The following is a 23,573-nucleotide window of genomic DNA, read 5'->3' as shown; positions in this document are numbered from 1 at the left end:
CTTTTTACGCTAAGGAAAAAATTAAGTCCTGACTGCCAGAATAACACTGACTTATATGCTAGGCTGTTGGGACTCCAGTTGGTCCAAAAGGAGGTGTGGTCCCAGCTGGCAGAGGCTTACCGACCAGGAACACCAGCAGAGGCTCATCCCTTCCAAGTCGGAGATTCCGTGTACGTCCGTCGGCACCGAACCCAGACTCTAGAGCCTCGGTGGAAAGGACCACACATCGTCCTGCTCACCACCCCCACGGCTATAAAGGTAGACGGCATCGCTGCGTGGATCCACGCTTCACACGTGAAGGCCGCACCAGCACCTGCAACATCGGAATGGCGAGCCCAAAAGACCAGCAACCCGCTCAAGCTCAAGCTTCTGCGATCATCAGATTTATAACTTTAACTTTGTTACCCCTACTGACTGTGAGTAATTTTAGTCCTCACCTGCCCCAGCGTTTAACCTGGCAGGTAATTTCCCAGACTGGAGATGTAATATGGTCTGTTAGCAATATCGCTCCCCCATGGACCTGGTGGCCAAACCTTTTTCCTGATGTTTGTAAACTGGCCATAGGGGCTCCCGGTTGGGATTTAGAAGACTATTATGATCAACATAATGTTCCAAAAATTTTATCAACTAGAGCTGATTCCTCCGGAAAGGGTTGCAAAAACGGGATTCGGAGGACTGGGCTCAGAGCTCCTGCTTTCTACATATGCCCCGGGTTCCATCGCCACAGGTCCCTTAATTATAAATATGGAGGAACTGAAAACTTTTATTGCAAAAGCTGGGGATATGAAACCACAGGAGACACCTATTGGAAGCCCACCTCTGGCTGGGACTTTATTAAGGTGACAGCCAATTATACACACCCAACCAACCCCTTAACTTATAGGCCTGAATGTACTAAATGGTGCCATCCCCTTAAGATTTCTTTTAGTGAACCAGGAAAAAAAGATAAAAAACTGGATAAATGGCCATTCATGGGGAATCAGGTTTTATAAAGAAGGATATGATGATGGATTACTAATGACCATCAAACTAAAAATTGAAACCCCTACTCCAGTTCCTATAGGCCCCAACCCTGAGATAGGGCACTCTTTGCTACCTTTGGCCCCTCCCACAGCGTTACCAGAGATAAGAAACCAAACTTTTGAGCCAAAAGGAATGACAATCAAGCCCAAGACCCCCCGGGACCGAATGCTCTCATTGGTCCAGGCGGCTTTTGAGGTTTTAAATGCCACAAACCCGGAGGCTACCAAATCATGTTGGCTTTGCTATGCTGCTCCTCCCCCTTATTATGATGCTATAGGATATAATTCTAATTATAATAATGATTAACACTCCAGATCAATGTCGATGGAAACAAGAAGAAAATAGTAAATTGACCCTGGCCTCAGTATTAGGAAACGGTACATGTGTAGGAATGCCCCCCTCGTCCCACCGACATCTTTGTGCCAATTTAAGCCTCCCACAGGGCTCAGGGTATCTCCTCCCTCCTCCGGATGGATGATGGGCATGTAACACAGGATTGACCCCCTGCATTTCTTTAGAGGTCCTTAAAGCTTCAACCGATTTTTGTGTGTTAGTTCAGCTAGTCCCCAGACTCATTTATCATTCAGATTAATCCTTTCTAGATGAATATGAGGGCAGAAGAAGGTTTAAGAGGAAACCCATAACACTCACCCTGGCTGTACTCCTAGGACTAGGAATGGCAGCCGGGGTAAGAACAGGTGCAACAGCCCTCATTCAACAACCCCACTATTATGATGCCTTAAGACAAGCTGTAGATGTTGACCTCCGGGCGTTAGAAAGTTCCATAACTCAGTTAAAAGAATCCCTCACCTCGCTTTCAGAGGTGGTAATGCAAAACAGGAGGGGATTAGATCTGCTGTTCCTTAAGGAGGGCGGACTATGTGCTGCACTAAAAGAAGAATGCTGTTTTTATATTGATCATTCTGGGGCTATTACCAAAACTATGGACAAACTTAGGGAGCGCCTGGACAAAAGACAACAGGAAAGGGAAAATCAAAAAGGGTGGTTCCGGGCTTCCCTGGTGGCGCAGTGGTTGAGAGTCCGCCTGCCGATGCAGGGGACACGGGTTCGTGCCCCGGTCCGGGAAGATCCCACATGCCGCGGAGCGGCTGTGCCCGTGAGCCATGGCCGCTGAGCCTGCGCGTCCGGAGCCTGTGCTCCGCAATGGGAGAGGTCACAACAGTGAGAGGCCTGTGTACCGCAAAAAAAAAAAAAAGGGTGGTTCCAATCATGGTTTGATAAATCTCCCTGGCTTACTACTTTAGTTTCCACCTTGTTAGGGCCCCTCATTATTTTATTGTTGCTCTTAACTTTTGGACCATACATTCTGAATCGCCTGATAGCCTTTATTAGAGAACGCATTAGTACGGTACAAGTTTTAATGCTAAGGCAACAATACCAAAACTCGCAAAAAGAAACTGAAATTCCATGATTGAAATTAGTTACAAAAAAAAGGGGGGGGAATGTGGGGCCTTTAGGGACTTTCCACCCCCTCACTTGTTCCCGTAAACCAATTCTTCTCCCTATCGTGCGCCACTCCTCCCTATCGAAACCAATTCTTGGAGTTTTTCAGTTGACGGGGACTTGCCAGACAGCGGGTAATTTTCCAGTTGCCCGTAACAGGTATACGCCCTAACCGCCACAATGAACAGACAACTATAACGGCCAGAAGGTGGGACAAAAGTTCCTAAGCCAATGAATTCAAAAGTCACCACATTTACCCAATCATTGTGAGAATATACCCGCCCTATGAGTAAATAAACCTATAAAAAGTATGTGATTCCGCTTTTAGGGGTTCCCCATCGGCCTCCTGCGTGAGGTTCAGGGAACCCCGGTGCATCGGCTCCTAATAAACCTCTTGCGTGTTGCAGCAGCTCTCGACTCTTGGCGGTTCTTGGGCGAGTTGGAATCCTTCGTAGACCGTTTGGGTCTAACAAGTTGATTCAGGGAGAGAGCTTTTTAGCTGTCCTTTTTTCTGCTCCATAGCTGTGCTTATGTCTTACAGAATAAAGAGATATTTATTTTGTAATTAATTAATGGAGAATATCATGACCATTTTAATGTTTAAAACTGTCCGGCTATTTTGAAGTTTTCTTTCTCTGCAGTTGGGGAAGTTGATCACTACAAAGTTCTTTCACAAAATGTCCCTGGGCTATGCTGCAGAATTCTTTGCTGCATTAGTCATAATGAGTCCTCCTGGCTATTTTGTGAAATAACGCCAATAATGCTAAGGGGCATGCTAAAAGAAACACATCAGTTATGTGCTGCTCTATTGGGTGAGTTTGCTCCACTTGGAAAATAGTGACAATTTCAAATCACTTTCATGTATTAGAGAAACATTCTACTTAATATTTAAATTGGGTGGGATAATTCTGAGGTAGGAATAGTTGTAATGGTGAAACACAACTTCCCTGTACCCAAAGGACTCATAGCTGGTCCATGACCCTAACCAGTTTTGTGCATGGGGTAAATAGAGGGCGGATAAAACTAATTTGGTAGTAAAATTGTCCTTTTCCATATCAGTTACTGACCTCTCTCCTTATCTCTTACTCTTGTTAGTTTATCTAATTTGAGGTACAATTCCATCTGGCAGGGCCAGTCCCATTTTTTAAGTTGTTTCAAATTCTAACAAGGACTTGTAATTGAAATGGAAAAATAAATGTTCAATTTCTTTTTAAATTCAAAAAATTTTAGGTCAGCCTTGTACCACCCTTATTACTACATCTTTACTTGAAATACTTCTTATTCTTCTGATTATGCTTTTATATTGGCTGTGCATGTTCCTTTTCCAGATCACACTCTTAACTCTACTAGAAAAATTAAATGGAGCCATAGCTTTAAAACACTTGCGTTCATGGTTTGGGGGGTGAAAATAATTTTAAGAGGAAGAATAAGTAAAGTTAAATTTGTGTTGAGTGTTTGAAGCAGTTCTTTTTAGTTTGCTTCCTTCAACATGAAGAAAGTCCACTAAAAGGTGTTGTGCCTTATATAATTATAAATCATAAAAGTGATGGGTATGTGACTATGAATCTTACGCCTCCGGAGATAATGAACAGATTTGAATATTGTTTCTGGATTTAGTTTTGCTTTCTCTAGTACAATGCATATACCAGCCCATAAAATCAACTTTTACATTTTAATTTTAGATATCCAGGGCAGGGTTAACAGCCTCAAATGGACTCTGAGTTAAATTTGGCTTTATTAATATCCAGGGGAGTTTTTCGGTCCTTATTGTTCTACATGTATCAGAATCAATTCTGAAGTAACCACATCTAATGGTAAAGTTGAAGTGAAAATATTTGCCTAAAAAGTTTGAGAAAATACGCACTTTTACACATTCCCTAAAATTTCACAACTGAAACGAACCTTAAGAACCACTTATATAAACCTCTTTTTTGATCTTCAAAATGAAAAAAATGAAGGCCAAGAAATAGGAAAACAAAAAAAAGTTCAGGATCACACCTGGAGGCAAAGTTAGGGGCAGATCCAATTTTTCCACTTTCAGTTGAGTTCTTTGCCTGTATTACTTTGCACTTAAAACAAAAGAGAGGATATTTAAATAATTCCAACTAACATTATGTACCCAAAAAAGACCTTAATGGGATTAATGCTTTCCTTTAAGAGGTGGTAATAGTAATATTTTCTACAGAAAAACAAACAGCTGTTACATTACAAATTACCTGAAAAAGAAAGATGAGTTAATATATTAAATTGATTGTTTCTGACAATTTGATTAATTGACATGATCTTACTTGCAGCTTAATCTAAGATTATCAAATTACTATGACAAAGACAGAAGGGACGTTAGAGACTAAATTAAAACTCTGGTTGATATAGTGTTAGATTATTTGAGTATTTGCATTTGCTGTAGTTCAAAGGAAGAAATAAGATGCTATAACTAAGTACTATTGTATTGGGTAAATATGATGTGATTATTGACCACACTACAATGCAGAAATTAGATTTCTATCAGAATTTCGATTAGTATTATGTAATTAATAATGAAAAGTAAAGACTCATTTAGTTGCAAATACATTTTACAGCTATTTTTGAGGAGTATAGCTGCGTTAGGGAAGTGGATAGCTGTAAGAAAGGAAAGTGAAATGAGTAGTTATTTTAAGGACTTTTCTTAGAATCTTTAATTTCCTATATTACCTCTCTTGCCAAGTTTATCCCTTTGTGCCCTAATGAAACCATACTTGTCAGACTGGCTTGACCATCTTGTTCATCCTCTGTTTTTAATGTATTGTCATTACCTCCTTAATACAAAATCATAGCCCTTTCTCATTTCTTCTTTTTCTTCCCTTTTTTGGGTGGAGAAATCATTTTTCTAAACTATAAGCTAGAATACCTTCTAAACTTAACCTAGGTGGAAATATGTTTTTCTTTTTTGATGACTCTGAATATCATTACTCCCAGATTTAAAGAATGAAAGAGGCCCATACACAAGACAAATGGAGATGTCAGGGGAAAAATTGCCTTCATAAAAAACAGAAAACTAAAATGATAGGGGAAATATACAGGTTGAATAAACAAATCACTGCTTATCGTTGCAAGTCAATTTATTCATAATAGCCTAACAGAAACAAGGAGACTCATCTCATACCTAACAGAATATTTGAAATGGTCTAGAGATAGATACACCCCAGCAATTAAAATGATGAGTAAATAGAGGGGATTTGTCCAGTGTCACAACAGAAATCTCACAGAAAACAAGACATAAAATTTCAGCCCTCTGTTTCCCAAATCCATGTGTTCCTCCAACTTTTTCAGATCGACAGTCTTTTCTAAACAACAAAAAAGACTTAATTACAAGAAAATCATTTATATGAGTTCCTGCTTTGTTGAAAATCTGTCTTGGTGATTTGATTTTTGAAATTCTATTTAAATTTACATTTTTTATCTGTTGTAATACATGATGGCAGTTTCTCTTTGTCATTATGGTTCTATTAAATATGTTTCTCTCACCAAAAAAAATGTAGTTATGAATCAAACAATTTTCACTTCATAAAGTGATATACTTTCTTCCATATTTACAAAGACCTCTTCAAAAATGACATTTGAAAGGACATGCATTAAAATCTGGTACTTGGCTGTGGTGTATGCAGAAGTAGAAGTATAATGCTGTAAACGTGAAACTTAGATAAACCAATGTTAGCTTAAAAAAAGGAAAAGAAAAGGAATATGTAGTGCTTGCTGCTGTCCATTACCAGAAGTAGGGAAGCTCCTAGGATCCCACAGAACAGGATGGGCCCAGTGAGGTCTGTTTCATTCATAATGCTGCCATCTGCTGGCTTCAGTGGGTTTAACACTGTAAATGTTTTTTGCAGTATGTGATCAAAATTAATTCCAAGTTCTATAAAGAAGAAGGAGGAGGAGATAATATAAATACAGAAAAATAAACATGAGTAATATTCTTTAATTAAAGTTAACAAATATTATTAATTTACTTAGCACTTTAATCTGATTGTTATACCTTCATAGTTTAAAGTTCTACGTAATATATAGCAACCTTGAAACAAAAAAGAAAGACTTTTTATTCCCACACAATGAGCTGAAAGATATATTTTAGAGAAATAATTCCATCAAGGAAAAATTTCCCTGCCTTCTGCAGCAAGTAGAAGCTTAAAATGCAGCCAAAAATGAGGAAATGGACATTATACAGTAAAAACAAAATATAATGGTAGCTAACAAACGATAAGTCCCATCTTAATACCCATTGAGATATTTCTTTTTCCTGCATTTTCTATTGCTAACACTTCTGAAACTTGTCCTACCAAACATGCATAATTTTCAATTAGCAGTGTTATCTAATCTAAAGACACTTAGCCAAGTCTGGGATTTTACTTATACTCCACCTGATGAGAAGAGCAATACCATGCTAACTGCCTGAAACTCCACAGAGGAGAAAAGGCAATGGCTCATTCAGCAAGTAAAAGCAACCATGGCGTGCATACATATTTTAATAAGGTCAGTGCTCTGTGTTGTTGAGTCTGTGTATTCAGAGATTAAATTCTTGAGACAATTAACCTTTCCCTTTTATGAATGGTGATGCTAGAACAAAATATCCAAAAGCAGTGGGCTCAGTGTCCATGAGTCTACACTCAATTAGTAATTTCTAATTATTTCTCCAATGCCTTATTTTTCAAAGCATTCTGACTGCCCCTTTACAGACCCCGCTGCTAGATTCTGCTCCTCTTATATCTTTTTCATTAAAAAAACCCCAAAAAACCAGCCATTTGACATCCACTGAATATAGAAATAAATGCCAACATCACACCAGTTACTTTTCTCACCACTCTTATAAAGATAAACTTTAAGATGCATCTGGAGTAGAAAAAAAAGGACATTCACAAAGGAGAATATAACGTCACTACTTAGGAACCAGTAATCAAGCTGGTTACCCTCCTTCTCTCATTTTAAATTTGAATATGGATGAGGTGGAGGTTAGGAAAAACTGGAGCTAAACTACTATAAAGTACATACATTTGAGCTAAAAAGAGTGGAATTCTTTTTAACTGAATATTTTTACTGAATTTTGCTGTAAGCCTTACAAGATTTACATGTGTTGGTCTTACTGACATGCATTGAGGCTGGTACTGTTATTTTATTCCTACTTTGTACATCAGATGGCTGAGGTTTGGAATGATGAACTTTTCCAAAGTCACAGAGCCAGTAATAGAAAACTAAATAAATAAAATAGTCCAATTAAAAAATGGACAGAAGAACTGAACAGAAATTTTTCCAAAGAAGACACACAAATGGCCAGCAGGTACATGAAAATGTGCTCAACACCATTAATCATCAGGGAAATGCAAATCAAAACCACAATATCATCTCACACCTGTTAGAATGGCTAACATCAAAAAGACAAGAAATAAGTGTTGGCAAGGATGTGGAGAAAAGGGAACATTTGTACACTCTTCGTGGGAATGTTTATTGGTGCAGCCAGTATGGAGAACAGTATGGGGGTTCCTCAAAATGTTTTTTAAAAATAGAACTACTGGGCTTTCCTGGTGGCACAGTGGTTGAGAGTCCGCCTGCCGATGCAGGGGACACGGGTTCGTGCCCCGGCCCGGGAAGATCCCACATGCTGTGGAGCGGCTGGGCCCGTGAGCCATGGCCGCTGAGCCTGCGTGTCCGGAGCCTGTGCTCCGCAGCGGGAGAGGCCACAACAGTGAGAGGCCTGCATACCGCAAAAAAAAAAAAATGTAAATAAAAAATAAAACTACTGTATGATCCAGCCATGCCACTTCTGGGAATATATCTGAAGGAAACAAAAACAGAATATCAAAGAGATATCTGCACCCCTGTGTTGAAAGCAGCAACGGCCAAGACATGGAAACCACCAAAGTGTACACTGATGGATGAATGTGTAAAAAAGTTGTGGTATATATATATATATATATATATACACATTGGAACACTATTCAGTCATAAAAAAACAAGGAAATCCTGTCATTTGTGACAACATGAATGGCCCTTGAGAGCATTTTTCTAAGTGAAATAAGCCAGACAGAGAAAGTCAAATACTGCATGGTATCACTTGTATGTGGAGTCTAAAAAAATTTTAAGTCAAACTCATAGAGTTGGAGCAGAAAAGTGGTTGCCAGGGGCTAGGGATAGGGTACAAAACAAGAGGGTACAAAAGAAAAAAAGAACCCATGCTTTTAATCATATAGCTGTGGTCGAGTCAATGTGCATCTAATCTCATAAGGTTTGTAGCTTTTTGAAGTGAGCCCAGCTCTCCCATGTGAAGGATTGTCTCCCTAAATCATTGGTACTTGCCATTCAGCTTCCCTTCCCAGGATTTAGTAATGCTCTTTGGTCAGAGACAGGGTATAATTCAACTTCTTTTATAGTTGTGTATACCACCTGAACACCTTGCAAAGCTGACATTCTATACACAGAATACTAGATGAACTTTCAATGATCACCATGACATACAGGGACCTTGCTCTAACAGGGGCCTAGACATTTTTAGAAGGTCAGCCAGACGTTGCCCGAACTAGGATAGAAAGTGTATCTTTCACTCTTTTCACATCCAGGTTGACAATTGCTAGCCAACCCAAGCTTGAAAAGAAAGAATTTGAATTTAATTTGAATTAAATAAATAGTGAGCAAATCATTTACATTTCAACTATTATTCCTGAAGAAACCCAGATGAAAATGCTTTATGAGACATTATTACTGATATCAGCCATTTATTTGATGGCATAATTAACTTTTGCATGTTTCAACATGGAGTCATGAAACAATGAATGAACATAAGACCTACTAAATATTTTCATAAGAAAAAATATTTTATGTGTTTTTTACCAAAATACATCTCCATAATATTTTGTTTTCAAATTTATTATAAGGTATGCAAATGAGATACCTATTTATCAATTGTAGATAGCCTAATATAACAACTTATTTTACAAGATAAAAAAAGATGAAACTGCTCTGAAATTTGAATGCAAAATTTATTGTTTTGCTGTCATCTAGTGGTAGTAAAGTATACAATATATATGTTATAAAAATGAATTAATATCTTTGTTTACTATGCAAATTGTGGCACTGGCCTTTCAAATGTAAACATCAGGCTATGCTACAAATGTAAATACCAAATATCACAGTAATTTTTCTAGTGTGACAGATTTGAATTGACTATTATTCTTCAAGATGCATTTGTTAACATTGATTATACATGATCAAATAGCAAAGGTTATTATTCTTACATAAAACGAAACAAGTCTTTTAGACAACTAAGTATTTAAGGAATAAATGAGTGCACTTTCAAATAGCATGTTTTTGTGCAAGGGATGTTAATTATTATAACTTCATAATTTTATAGGTTGTTTTGGTGTACGCTCAATAAAAACTAGCAAATGTCTTTTATCATCTTATCCTAGAAATCCTGCCTATGGTCTTTTTATATCTTTTAGACAGATGAGGGTTGAGGCTTTCACAAAGTCACCCAGCCTGAAGAACATATTGGATCAGAGTCTAGAAATTTCATAGACTCAAAATGCAAAATTATATCAGATACTCTCTCTTCTAATATACAATATATTTGGTGGAGATAATCACAAAGAGAAAACAAAACAATCTAGAAATTTCTCTGAGATGTAATAGGAGGGGAAATCTAGTATATTTCCTGTTTGAAATTTAAGAAGACATCATGGGAGAATGTATTTGAGTTTAGAATATTAGAATGGAGGCATCTGAGACAAGTAGAAAAGATTATTTTCAGTAAATGTTACAGGAAAAATTGATTAATCATTAAAGAAAAAAAAGTTAAATTCTACTTCATGTACTAACCTAAAACAATTTTCAATGAATCAAAAATTTAAGTGAAAAACAAAAAGATAATTTAAGAATCTACAAGAGGATATAAGCAGTATCTAGAGCTGGAGAAATATATTCTAAACAAAAGAGCAATTGGAAAGAAAAGTTACCAAGAAAAATATTGTGGAGTTAAAAACATAAACATGATTAATAAAATGACTATATGCCCTAATATCCCACAAACAAATTAGATGGCAAACACAACCTAGGGAAAAAAAGCTTGAAATACATATTCCAGACAATAATTAATATCTTTACCATATAAATATCTCTATAAATAAAAAAGGAAAGGAAAAATCTTAAGATTCCAATAGGAAATCTGGCAAAGAACTTGAAAAACAGAAAGAAGTAAAAACATGTAAAACAATAAACATACGAAAAAAACATATAAAACAGTCAATAAACATATGAAAAAAATGTCTAACTTTTCTAGTAACCAAGAAATAAAAAGTATTCTTTTTTGCCTTTTTGCCTATCAAATTAACAAAGACATTTCATATTCTACTATGGAGGTCTGTTGGCTCATTATTTTTCTAGATTAGCCTGACAGTATAAATGACTTTTGACCCAGTAATCCCAATGTTATAATTCCATCCTAAGGACAGATTCTGTACAGGTCAAAGTTTTTACTATGATATTCACCAAAGCATTATTGATTATAAAGAATGACCTCTATGGTAGATTTAAATTATAGTACTTGTATATAGTAAAATATTATGAAGCCATTACATGTCATATTTTCAAATAACATTTAATGACTTTAAAGAATGCCTGTATAGAAATGCTTATGATATAAAGTAACTTTAAAAAATATAAAACTTTATGCCCATAGTATGATCCAACTTTTATTTTTAAGTATTTACCAATATATTCATAGTCAAAGAAATATAGTATTTCATTTTTTAGTGTATATATGTATATATTCATAGAAAAACAGAATAAAGGATGGAAGAAATTACATCAAATTATTAATGATATGTCTCAGAGACAAAATTTTTGGTGATTTTTAAATATTTTTATTCATATGTTTCTATATTTTCCAAATTTCTATTTTGAATATAGATTAATTTTATAATTAGTCAATTGATAGGTTTTTTTATGTAGAGATGTTGGTGGAGTCAAGGAAAATTCTTGATGAGAATAGCTTATAACTTTCAGGTGTTAGATATCAGATGCAGAGGCAAATTAGAATGAATTGGTTAAGCGTAATTGATCCAAAAACTTAACTGGCTTCTAAAGAGCCAACAAATCGATTATATAAATCTCTGTGCTTTTCTGAATGGTTTAAATCTTTCCTCTTTTCTTAATTTGAAGGCAAAGAGAGAAGAATGTTTTACTATCAGGTGGCTGGCTGTGTTCATAAGAAGCAAACAATGATCTTTTGATGTGAAATATTGGGAATTTTAGCCTATCCCTTTTCACTGGACTACATACAAAAGAGTTAGAGCAGTTAGCCTGTGAATATTTCTCCTTGGCTTCCAATTTTTTTTTTTTTTTTTCGGTACGCGGGCCTCTCACTGCTGTGGCCTCTCCCGTTGCGGAGCACAGGCTCCGGACGCGCAGACTCAGCGGCCATGGCTCACGTGCCCAGCCGCTCCGCGGCATGTGGGATCTTCCCAGACGGGGGCACAAAGCCGTGTCCCCTGCATCGGCAGGCGAACTCTCAACCACAGCACCACCAGGGAAGCCCGTTGGCTTCCAAATATAAATCTCCGTGAACTTTAGTTTTCTAGCATCATGTTGACATTCCTTAAGAACAAAAGTGGCAGATATAAATTGGCTGGATTAAAAAAAAAATCAATGGATGGAAGATGCCTGAAATCTTTGGAGGCCACTTCTAACTGCAAGGGTCCCTAGGTTTCCTTGCCACCAACAGTGCTATTTACTGGAATCATATTCCTTCCCACTTAGTCGTATCTATCTGAGATGTGCGGGCTCACATGAGCCAGGAAGGGAAAAAAACCTGTCTTTTCTCCATGACAACAAAAAAGAGTACTGAGAAACTACCCATTTTGCTCCCAGGCAAACATAGCAGAAAATAGTAAGATATGCTTGTGGTTACTCTGATATAATCACTCTGCCAAAAGATGTCTTCACTGTTGTCTAGATATGGCCAGGGAGTCCACATTCAAGAAACAGTGAAGAAACTTTTAAAAACTGCAAGACGAGCACAGCAATAGCTCGTATCTACTTCCAATTGTCCCCACACATACAGGAGACAAACTCCCAAAGGTTTAAGTGTGTTGGTCTGGCAGATTCTTGTTTATATGTGGAATAATCACATAAAACACTGTGTGCGGCATGCTGACAGCGCACATTAAGAGCTGATTATTGCTATTGTTCTTTGAGCTGTACACACATTAATAGCACTTCCTTAACTTATCTTCTAGTAAAGGAGGCTCTTCATCAAAACTGTCAATGTAAGAAGACGGTGAATAATAATCCTGGTTGGATGCTGGCTGAAAGAATTGTCCCGCATAACTGGATGACACGAACATCTCTGGTGGGACGAAGGCAGCCTGAGGCTGCTCACTGGCTTGTTGTCTAGAAAAAGGAAAATACTGATATTTACACATCTAAGAAAGGGCTATTACGACAAATCAAGGAAGGAAACTACAATTTTCCTTTTATGATTTCTCCTAGTTTTTATGACTATTTACCCATGAAAGAATTAACTTGCTTGACGTTTAAATTTAATCAAAAAAAGTGACTAGTTGTGAGAAAACTCTCTAGAAGAATGATCCATATTGACTAACATGTATTGATAATTTACAATGTGCTGGACACTCTCCTTCACATTTTCTCATGTAATTAAAACTCTGCAAGGTAAAAACGGTAGTTTTAATCCCATCTTACAGAAGAAGAAATACAGGTTCATGGAGACTGAATGACTTGCCTGGTAACACACAATAACATTCAGGTGCTGGACTGTGAACTGAAACTGTCTGTCTGAGCAATGCCCTGATCCCTACACAATGCTGCTTTTTCACTGATTTTCAGGGACAGTCACCAAACAGGACATTCCCTATAAATCTGCGGAGGCAGCAAGTAAAAAATCATAATCATACTAAGTGAAGTCAGACAGACAGAGAAAGACAAATATCATATGCTATTGCTTATATGTAGAATCTAAAAAAAAAGATACAAATGAACTTATTTACAAAATGGAAATAGACCCACAGACATAGAAAACAAACTTATGGTTACTATAGGGGAAAGAGGGGGAGAGATAAATTAGGAGTTTGGAATTAACATATACACACTACTATGTTTAATATAGATAATCAACAAGAACCTACTGTATAGCACAGGGAACTATACTCAATATCTTGTAGTAACCTATAATGGAAGAGATTGTAAAAGAAGAATATATATATACATATATATATATATATATATACAAAACTGAATCACTTTGTTGTACACCTGAAACTAACACAACATTGTAAATCAACTATATTTCAATAAAAATTTTTTAAAATCAAAATTTTAATAGTAGTCAATTCATAGGAAAAAAATAAACACCTAAACTGACCGTTGTCCATCAAGGAGTAGACTTTTTAGCTCTGGCTATTCCCAGACAGTTATTGACAATCAAATTATCTTTGAGAACCTGACTTAAAAGTCTTCCATAGCCGGCCTCACTGTCCGTCTTTTGAAATGTACAGTTTAGTTTTGTTGAAACACCATATTACAGTATTTCCTTGATTGTGCTTTTATTTGGTTTTTATTTCACCATTTGCGTGAGAAAGTTGGAAAGCAATCTTAGTAAATAACTTCTTGCAGGAAGAGAAAGGAAGGAAGAAGAAAGGGCTCATCCATGAGGTTATTTGGTCATTTCAAATTGTTTTTACCGAAAGGAAAGGGAAGGGAAGGGAAGGGAAGGGAAGGGAAGGGAAGGGAAGGGAAGGGAAGGGAAGGGAAGGGAAGGGGGGGAGGGGAGGGGAGGAGACAAGAGGAGAGGAGAGGAGAAGAGAGGAGAGGGAAGGGAAGGGAAGGGAAGGGAACATAAAAAGTGGTCCTTGATTTCCTTGATTACAGAGCATCTTAATTAGCTCTTTGAGAAGGTAAATACTGAAATTTTGATGATTTCTAACTCAACACATTATTCCAACTTTCAACTGAATTAGACCAGAATAAACACTGGACTCTGGCTGCTAGGATTTAAATATTAGCTTTGTTAACAGGCATCTCCTATTCCTGTAAAAATCATTTCAAACAACTGTGAAGTGAGTGCAAAAGCCTCCTTTAGAACGACTGGCAACATTCTTGGTCATTTTTCCCTTCTTTTGCTTTCCAACTCTATGTATTATATTGCTGCCTGTAATGCTAGTCCCATCGTAGGATGTATCCTGAACCAAGTAGAGTGTTTAGCAAACAGGACTCCTGGAGTCTGACTGCCTGGGTTCAAATCCCCATTTTATAATCTTAGGCAAATCATTTCACATTCTGTGCCTCGGTTTCCTCATCTGTAATATGAAGACAATAATAGAACTCATAAGGTTATGATGAATTAAATTAACTGAAATAAATAAAGCACTTAGGTTAGCGTGGGACACACAAAAAGTGATCAATAAGCATTAGCTAAGTATCTGTATGCTCTTCTCTTCCCGAGACTGACACTGAAGCATTCTAGACACCTTCCTCACACCCTGAAACAGCATCTTCTCTATTTGCAAATTGTTGTCTCCCAGTCTGCCACTTCCTCAGAGAAAACAACATTAATAGGAAGTCAAGAGTTTGTATTCCTTCTGTGCTGATCATCTCTAGCTTTTTCCCATTTTGGTTTCCCTGGAACACCCAGACTGACTTCGACAACATCCCACCCACCCTTTGTTTTCCTACCAGGAGAATCTCCACTACACCCATGCCTGGCTTGGCTTTCCGTCTCTAAGCCATGAAGCAATGGCCACACCTGGTCCATATACAAACCCTCTGAATGCTCACTAATTCTTCAATATTCCCCTTTTCACCACCTATACATGGGGTTATACAGTTCCAACCAGCCTGAAGAGGCTTGTCTTTACTTAGATGATATTGTGTTAAGATACGGCATGGCCTCCAGCTTGGGAAAAATATTTAACTGTTTCTGAGACAACAGGACTTAACATTCACCTTCCAATGTAAATACAGAAGATCACTGTTAGAAGACTCAGTTATACTTTCTGTGGTTTCAGAATTATGTCTGTTGCAGAGTCAGTTTTCTGTGGCATCACATAATCAATAGGTACATATTTTATTAGAGGCTTTGTTTTTCCAAAACTATATGGACTTCCATCATGAGGGTCAATTGATGTTCCTTTCCTTTTTCAGTCTGATCCCTGGGGGAATGGGCTTGTATGACATTCCCAGATCCTGGCTCAGCCAGCGGGTACACATAATGATGTGCCATTAACTATGCTTGAAACACTAAAGGAACAGCAGGTCTAGAGATTCAGAAAAGCTGATGATTCAGTATCTATCTGTTAAAGTCCTGCTGAAACATTCAAAGGGAGTTTTCCAGTTGTCGTCACCTTTCTGCAGAAACAGCTATTTCTTACTCTAAATAATTGGAATAGATTTCCCATTTCAAAAGTTGGAAACTGCAGTGGGAATATACAGCCTAGAAAACTGGCTGCAGTCATTGGAAATAATGCCTATCTGAATGACTGGATAGTTAAGTTGTTTTTTTAATGAGAAAACTCCATCTTGTTCATCCTAAAATAAGAAAACTTGGTTAAAAATATAAATATCTTCATTTATAATAAGCACATTCAACCAGCTTTCAGATCACTATGCCATTCATTGAGCATAACAAGTGTTTTAAAATGAGCTCTCATACTGAGGAGGAGGGAATGGGGCAGGGGACAGGGAGAGAGGGACTAATTGATTATAACTGGCTACTGGATTCCTATGTCTTTTGCCAGTACGATGAGCATCTTATTCTGATTTGGGGTACATTTTAATTGAACTATTCACTGTATGAATAAAAGATCACGTTTCTGGAGTTAATCTGATGCACATTTGTAAATCACTGACCTGACTCCATGTTTTATGTACCTCATAAAAGTACCACAGCTAATATGCCCTTTTCTAATTCCTGAGACTTGCAGTGTGGGTTGGAATTTAAATGTTACCACATCCAAATCAGGACTTGGATTTAAATGCTAAGCATGTGAAGTAGGCCAGGCCATCAACTTGTTGCAATATGATCATAACTTGCCCTCACTTGGTTATATCAATTTCCATCTCCTTGTCATCTCGATTTCTGGTCATCATTGATATGTGCAATCAAATGGAGAAAGAACATTGGGTGGGCTGGGGTGGGGGGAGAAGGCTGTGGTTTGAGTCCCTGCTTAAGGAGACAGCTTTGTCTCTCTTTTACTGGACTTTTCAGTTTCGTTTAGTCTGAAAATGTGGATTGCAGGTGCTGCCCAGGTGCTTATTCCATCTGGAGAAGAGAAGGGAGAAAAGAAACAGCAAGCCACTGGATCCCTTCAATAAAACAGGAGCACAGAGCTGAAAAATCCTATTAGATAGCTTTCATGTGAATTATATATTTTGAGTTACCGTCCTGTAATATCTTCATGCTCAAACTACTCCCTGGGCCATCATACACTTTTCTGGTTTTTCTCGACCTTCCAAACTGTAAATCGTAAATGAAATAAAATGAACTTCTTTTTCTGTTGTTGGATTCAGCAATGATTGAGCCAATTCTAGACAGCTTTATCCTTTCCCCCCATTTTTCTTATAAATATTTTAAACACATTTAATTTGCCTGGTGATAATATTCAGATAGATAGGTAGATAGAGGTATGGATTGCTTTTCATTTTAAGAAGTTCTTATGGCAATTTGACTAATGCTAGACAACATAGACTAGGGGCATGAAGGAGATAAAATTCCAGTTATTTAATTTCTACAGTTTTAAAAACATTGGTTACCAATTCCTTTCCCTATCGCTTTAGAGCAGTGGTCCAGCACGAGTAGTAAGGATGTAGCTTGTGAAAACGGCACCTATCTGCCTGTGTCTGCAGGAGTCATCAGCCCATAAAAACAACATCCAAATTGTCTTGGGTGTAGTTGAAACGGAACAGTCCCCACTGCCTGTTGTATTTATTCTGTTTTTTCCTCCTTATTCTGGAGTTTTTAAGGTACTTACCTGTGTTCGAAAAATAAGCTTCAAGAATGAATAAATTTGAAGTATTTCTTATGTGGTTATTTGCCCTAAACTTGTTGGAATGGCACAGTAACCACACAACCCAGTTTGCCTAAGATGATCCAGTTTATTCTTATTGTACCAACATTGTTATTAATAGCACACATTTTACTCTCAAAAATGTCTTGATTTTACAATAAATTATATGCCCCTTAGTCTAATCCAACAACCTTGGACTAGTAGCCTAACCCCATTTTTTACTAGCTGTGTGACCTTGGAAAAATTCCTTAATTTCTCTGTCCCTTCTCACAGTTCACTAATGTAAAAGAACATCTAAAGAAGCAACTGTGTAACCAAATGCATGTTTAAGTGACTCGGCAATGGTGTCCATTGCTTCTGCAAACTATAGTTATATGAAAAAATAACATGTATATTATAATGGTTTTACTTTAACACACACTTTCCTGCACATTATCACAATTGTTCTTCAGACAATTCTCACGAAGTAGGTATTATTAACATCCTTATTTCTCAGTTTAACACACTCAGCTGGGGAAGTTGTCTTTCCCAATGTGACAAAAAACAAATACCAGAGCCAGATTGAACCAAATTCTTCTCATTCTAACTGCCCTATTTGGGGCACTAGTAGAGGGTAAATACTAAATTCTTAATCATTTTTAAATTTATTTTCAACTCAAGTTGAATTGTCAACTCAAATAACTAACACATTCTGAATTACATTTATCTCGATTTCAGTTAAGAATTGTCACACTGTATTATAATAGCGTATTTAATTGTCCCCCTCTCCAATATAAATTTTTTAATTTTGTGAGGGAAAAGATTATAGATTTCTTCTTTATCTTTAGGTTTATAGTGCCTTTCTTAATTTCCGACACACATGCAGGCACTCAGTAAATGTTTATTAAGTTGAATAAAATCGGTTTCTTGAGCAGTATCCTGGGAAATATCAGGTAAAAGGAAAATGTTTTCTGTTTGTCCAGGGCCTGTATTCATGCTCCCGGTTAAGTGATGTTTTGAAAAGAGGAGACAAGTCTTTCACCTGAGGCGACAAGTCTTTCACCTGAGGCGACAAGTCTTTCACCTTGATCGCCTGAGGCGATCAAGGCCATTCATGGGAAACTGAATTCATTTCTCTGCCCTTTCCTAACATTTCTTCTTGGGCATTTTACTGAGATACAGTGGGGAGAGGTTTTGCTTCCCTCAGGGGAAACTCCCTACCTGAAACTCCCTGTCAAAATATTATGAATTCTTAAAATGAGAACATATTTTCTCAGTGTCAAGTACTTACTTTCTAGATCCATAAAGATTTCCATAGGCGTTAGAATTGTTATAACTCTGCTCCTGATTTTCAATGTTATAATTAGATTGGTAAAAGTCGGAGTCAAATTGTCCCAAGTTTGACATCCTGAAAAGTAAGAGTGAAGAATGCAGAAGTTTAGGAGTCAATAAAGGTTCCCTTGAGGTATTTACAAGGATTAATAGATGCTGTGATTATGGCAGGATTCCTATTAGAGAACAAGGTAGTCTTTGAATGGGGGAAGGGTGTGGAAATGTATGCTAGAAAGTCATTTACAAAACCTATATCTTCAATTCACTTTTCTGAAGTTTTCACTCACTAGGACTGTGACTTGGACTAAATTGACTTTAACTGATCTGAAAAAAAAAATTCTTCACCTAATACCTTATTCTCAGCAGTTTAAGAGAAAAAGTTTAAAAGTTGGTATACATCTAGAAAGTTTTCCCTTAAACAATGTTAGTTCCCCACTATAAGAATATATATATAGAGAGAGATAGATATACATATATATATACATATATATGTGTGTGTGTATCTATCTATCTATCTATATATATATATATATATATATATATATATATATTTATATATCTTGTTGCAAGGCCAGAAAGCAAACAGCTAATAATAATAATAATGTTTGATTTTCTCATAGAGCTTTAAAGTGTGCTAACAGCCTCTCTTCTCCCCAAAACATAGACAAAACTCTAAAAACTAATCTCCTAGTTCTACTTAATAATTCCTAAAAGGTGTTTGAAACATTTTCCTTTTCTCTTGCTCTGCCTGCTGCACTTAGGCTTATGCTAAGTCAGAGGGAGAAAGGCTCAATTCTGCTACAGGAACAGAGTCTATCTTTCCATACACCATCTACATAGTTTTTATTCACTTCTGGGAATGAAGAGGAGTGCGTGATCTTGATATAGACCTAACGGTTTAGAATAGCAGAGGGAAAAAGAAAGACTTGACAGGAGGAAAAGGTGGGGAAAGAAAACAATAGCAAAGTGGGTGATAGTGTCTCTTTGGATGAAAATTAGAGAATGGAGTAAAGAATCTTTTCAACCTGACAGATATGGTTTTCAACTCAACATTTTAACCTTTATTTTTTCTTTGAAAAGCTTTCTATTTCAAAAGAATGAATTTAAAAATCACTAACAGTAATCCATATAATTATAATAAATCTATGGAATACTACTTACAATAAATTTCAAATGAAACTGCATAAACAGCCTTAGCTCTAAGGGCCTCATTAATCAGAAATATGCAAGTAACAGTTGTCAAATATATCAAATTTTTTTCAGCTCAGTAAAAATACAGAAAGCTTTTCTAAAATTAGATTCATACATCTGATATAAGAAGTCAAGATTTTTCATTAGTAATGTATATAAAAGTAACTATGATTATATAAACTAAAATCAGGACTAGGAGAGTGTTAAATCTTTTAACAACTTATAATTTAAAGAATTTAAAGCTTAAGAGCAGAACTTTCTCAGTCCATGAAAATATATTATTATAAAGCATAGAGAGTAATTTTACTGGAAAATACAGTAAGTTTTCAGAACATGCAAAGCTTTATGTAATATGACTATAGGTATTAAAGTCCTTACATAACCCAGCTTTATATTTTGTTTAAATGCCAAATTTTTTAGAAGGATCAGACACATACCTTTATGTTATTTTAGTCGAGAGATCCTCCAACAAATGTTGCTTTATCTGAGAAATTTTTAACAACAGCTCATGAAAAGATGACCTGCTGGCTATATATATAAGATTCTAAATTTGTACTCTGACACTCTGAACAGATGCTACAGCCAAAAAAAAAAAAACAAACAAACAAAAACCTGCCAAAAGCCAAACACAGTATCTTGTAATACTTGTTAAAGTGTATAAACACAGTGAATGGTGTAGAGAAAATTTGATAAAGTAAATGGTGGATTCAGTTTCCTTCTGTGACTAATATACCCTTAAACAATGATATAAAGTCATTTATTTGAGGCAAACAATAAAGAAGCCTTAACACTCCTTCTGCTTTTTAGCCTATGAGAGTAATTCACCCTAGACAAGATTTCCTAATAATATGCAGTAAAAATCAATATATGGTACATGATCTTAGCATGATGATCTTAGCAACAATCTGAAAATGAATGTTATCAATTTTATCCAAATATGAACCATTCAGTTTATATAAACAACGTTTAGGAAGACTACCCATGATCTACCTCTGATATTTTTCCCTACTTCTTACTTCTCCATCACAGCCCCAAATGGATATGCTAATGTGATCTAGGAGCATTCCTCATTTATAGGGCATGTTCTCTCTCATTTTTGACCCAATCTTGACCACTGAAAGGCACGTATGATATTGTGATTTATAAGAAAAATATATATATGGTCATTCAGTTGACCAAAATACATTTCTCATATATATATTTGGTCTTTGCTCATGGTTCCTCACTCATAGCTCCCAAAACCCTTGGAATTTTCTAAGTGTTGAGAGTGACAAAGGTGTTTCGATATGTTAATGAGGTAATTTTGGGACGTCACCTAAGGATGGGGGCTGGCTGCCAATGGAGCCAATAATGTGATTAGAGGGTTGGAACTGTCATTCCTATCCTAACTTCTGAGAAGGGAAGAGGGTCTAGATGTTGAATCAGTTGCCAATGGCCTATGATTTAATCAATCATGACTATATAATGGAGCTTTCATAAAACCTCAAAAGGATGGTGTTTGGAGAGGTTCTGGATTGGTAAACATGTGGAGGTGCTGGGAGAGTGGCACCCTTGTGGAGAGGGCATGGAAACTCTGCACCCTTTCACCATACCTTGCCCTATGAATCTCTTCCATCTGGCTGTTCCTGAGTTATATCCTTTCAAAGTAAACTAATAGTCTAGTAAGTAAATTGATTTCTCTGAGCTTTGGGAGCCACTCTTGCAAATAAATTGAATCCCAGGAGGAGATCGTGGTAACCTCTGATTTATAGCCCATGGGTCAGAAGTACAGGTAACAACCTGGTCTAGCTACTGGTATCTGATGGGGGTGGGAGAGACATTCTGTTGGAACTGAGCTCTTAACCTATGGAATCTGACGCTATCTCTAGGTAGATACTGTCAGATTGAGTTGAATTATAGGACACCCACCTGGTGTCCCAAGAACTGTTTGGTGCTGCATGGGAACCACCCCCCTGCAACATGTTGGAATTGGTACCACAAATAATTTAGCATCACATTAATTTCCATCCCAGGAAACTGCCTGAATTGGTTCCCTTTACATCTGAAGTTTACTTCCAGGAGGTTTCTCCCTAGTTCTGACACAGGTACCCTGGCTAATACTCCCAATACCTATCTGGATCTGGTGGTTTTGTCCTTAATATCAACATCATGGCTGGAGGTCAGGTTCCCCTGCCATCTGCTTCTTGCTGACTTTCCTTTATAGAATGTGAAACTCTCCATGTATCCAGATCTCAGTAACTGAAATCTACTGTTCAAGGGTAGATTATGTGGCATTTTGGAACTTTCAACCAGAGCCAACGGCAGAATGGTAAAGTAAATTTTTCCACATTATTTTAAAAGATTTGGAATTTGAATTTCTTTAATCAGAGATATCTTTTGCCAGGTAACCAGTCAGGTAATAATGAGTCATGCATTTTTTGAGGATCTATTGAATACCAGACTGTATTCTAGATGTCGTAATTACAGAAGTGGATGAACTAAATAGACCTGCATTTCAAGAGCTATATTTTAGCATCAATTCTACTATATCTACAATAAATAACAATGACCAGCCAGGTACTGTTCCATGAACTTAAGGTTTAAGTCATTTAACTTTCGCAACAACCTTATGAAGTATTATTATCCCATTTTACAGAAAAAGAAGTAGAGATTAAATAACTTGCCCAGGTGGAAGCTAGTTGGTGGAAAAGCCAGTGTTTGCAACCTGGTAGGCTGAGTCCAGAGTTCACAATTTATCCAAGACAATTTCATGAATTAACCAAAATCTATCAAGAAGTGATCATATACTGTTAAGATGGAGAGTGCAAAAGGGAGAAAATTGGAGTGTTCAGTGAAGTCCTCTTAAGAAGGTCATTCGAATTGAGACCTGGTTGATGAGAAGAAGCCACTTGAAAGACTATGTGAAGAGGATACAAATCAAATGCTCTGAGATGGCAAGGAACTGGCAGTTGGTAGCTTAGGGAAAAAGCCACGTGGTTGTGATTTTGAATCAAAGAAAAGTTGAAGGAGATGAGGTAACAGACGTAGGCAGAGGCCAGATCATAAAGGCCATGGTAAGGAGTCTAGATTTGATTATGATTGAAATAAGATGCCACTGCAGGTTTTTAAGCATAGGATGATATCAATCTTGTGCAGAAATTGCAGAAGGAGACCTGTCAGGAGGATGTTGTGGCAGTAACACATGCATGATATACAGGTGGCTTGGACTAGGGTAGCAGTGGAAGTGGGAGAACTGGTAGAAAAGTCTTGGCAGCTGAGGGAAATGAAATGGAGCAGGACCCTATGGTCCTCCCCCCACCCCCTGCGTCCTGCCTGCTTTTTGTCTGTGGAAAAACTTTAGCCAAAGAATAAATTTAATCAGAGAAGTGAGAAAATGCAGAAGCAAAGGAAAACAGTCAAAAGAGACCAAATAATAATAGTTTAGTCATAAACATAGTCAAGGACCTCTAGTTCCTCCTCAGGGGCTGTAGATAATATTCTGAGCCATATCCTGTGAGCTGTCTTACAGATACTGAAACCCACACCCGGTGGAAGAAGTTA

The 23,573-nt window shown here is 37.0% G+C and overlaps 1 protein-coding gene across 1 annotated transcript in view; it reads right to left on the bottom strand.

Annotated features, from left to right (window-relative positions):
- The window catches only part of YIPF7 (Yip1 domain family member 7), a 28,686-nt gene extending 8,157 nt beyond the window's left edge, over positions 1-20,529 (bottom strand). Inside the window, exons 1-4 of the mRNA XM_065877991.1 lie at positions 20,471-20,529; positions 18,802-18,918; positions 12,742-12,900; positions 6,234-6,381 (exon numbers count right to left, since the gene is read on the bottom strand). Of these exons, the coding sequence (XP_065734063.1) occupies positions 6,234-6,381; positions 12,742-12,900; positions 18,802-18,917 (423 nt within the window). The 5' untranslated portion in view covers position 18,918; positions 20,471-20,529. The remainder of the gene's footprint in view (positions 1-6,233; positions 6,382-12,741; positions 12,901-18,801; positions 18,919-20,470) is intronic.
- Between the last annotated feature and the right edge of the window lie 3,044 nt (positions 20,530-23,573).

The sequence above is a fragment of the Phocoena phocoena genome, chromosome 5 (genome assembly GCF_963924675.1).
Source record: "Phocoena phocoena chromosome 5, mPhoPho1.1, whole genome shotgun sequence".
Classification (NCBI taxonomy): domain Eukaryota; kingdom Metazoa; phylum Chordata; class Mammalia; order Artiodactyla; family Phocoenidae; genus Phocoena; species Phocoena phocoena.
This window is presented reverse-complemented; position numbering and strand designations above follow the sequence as displayed.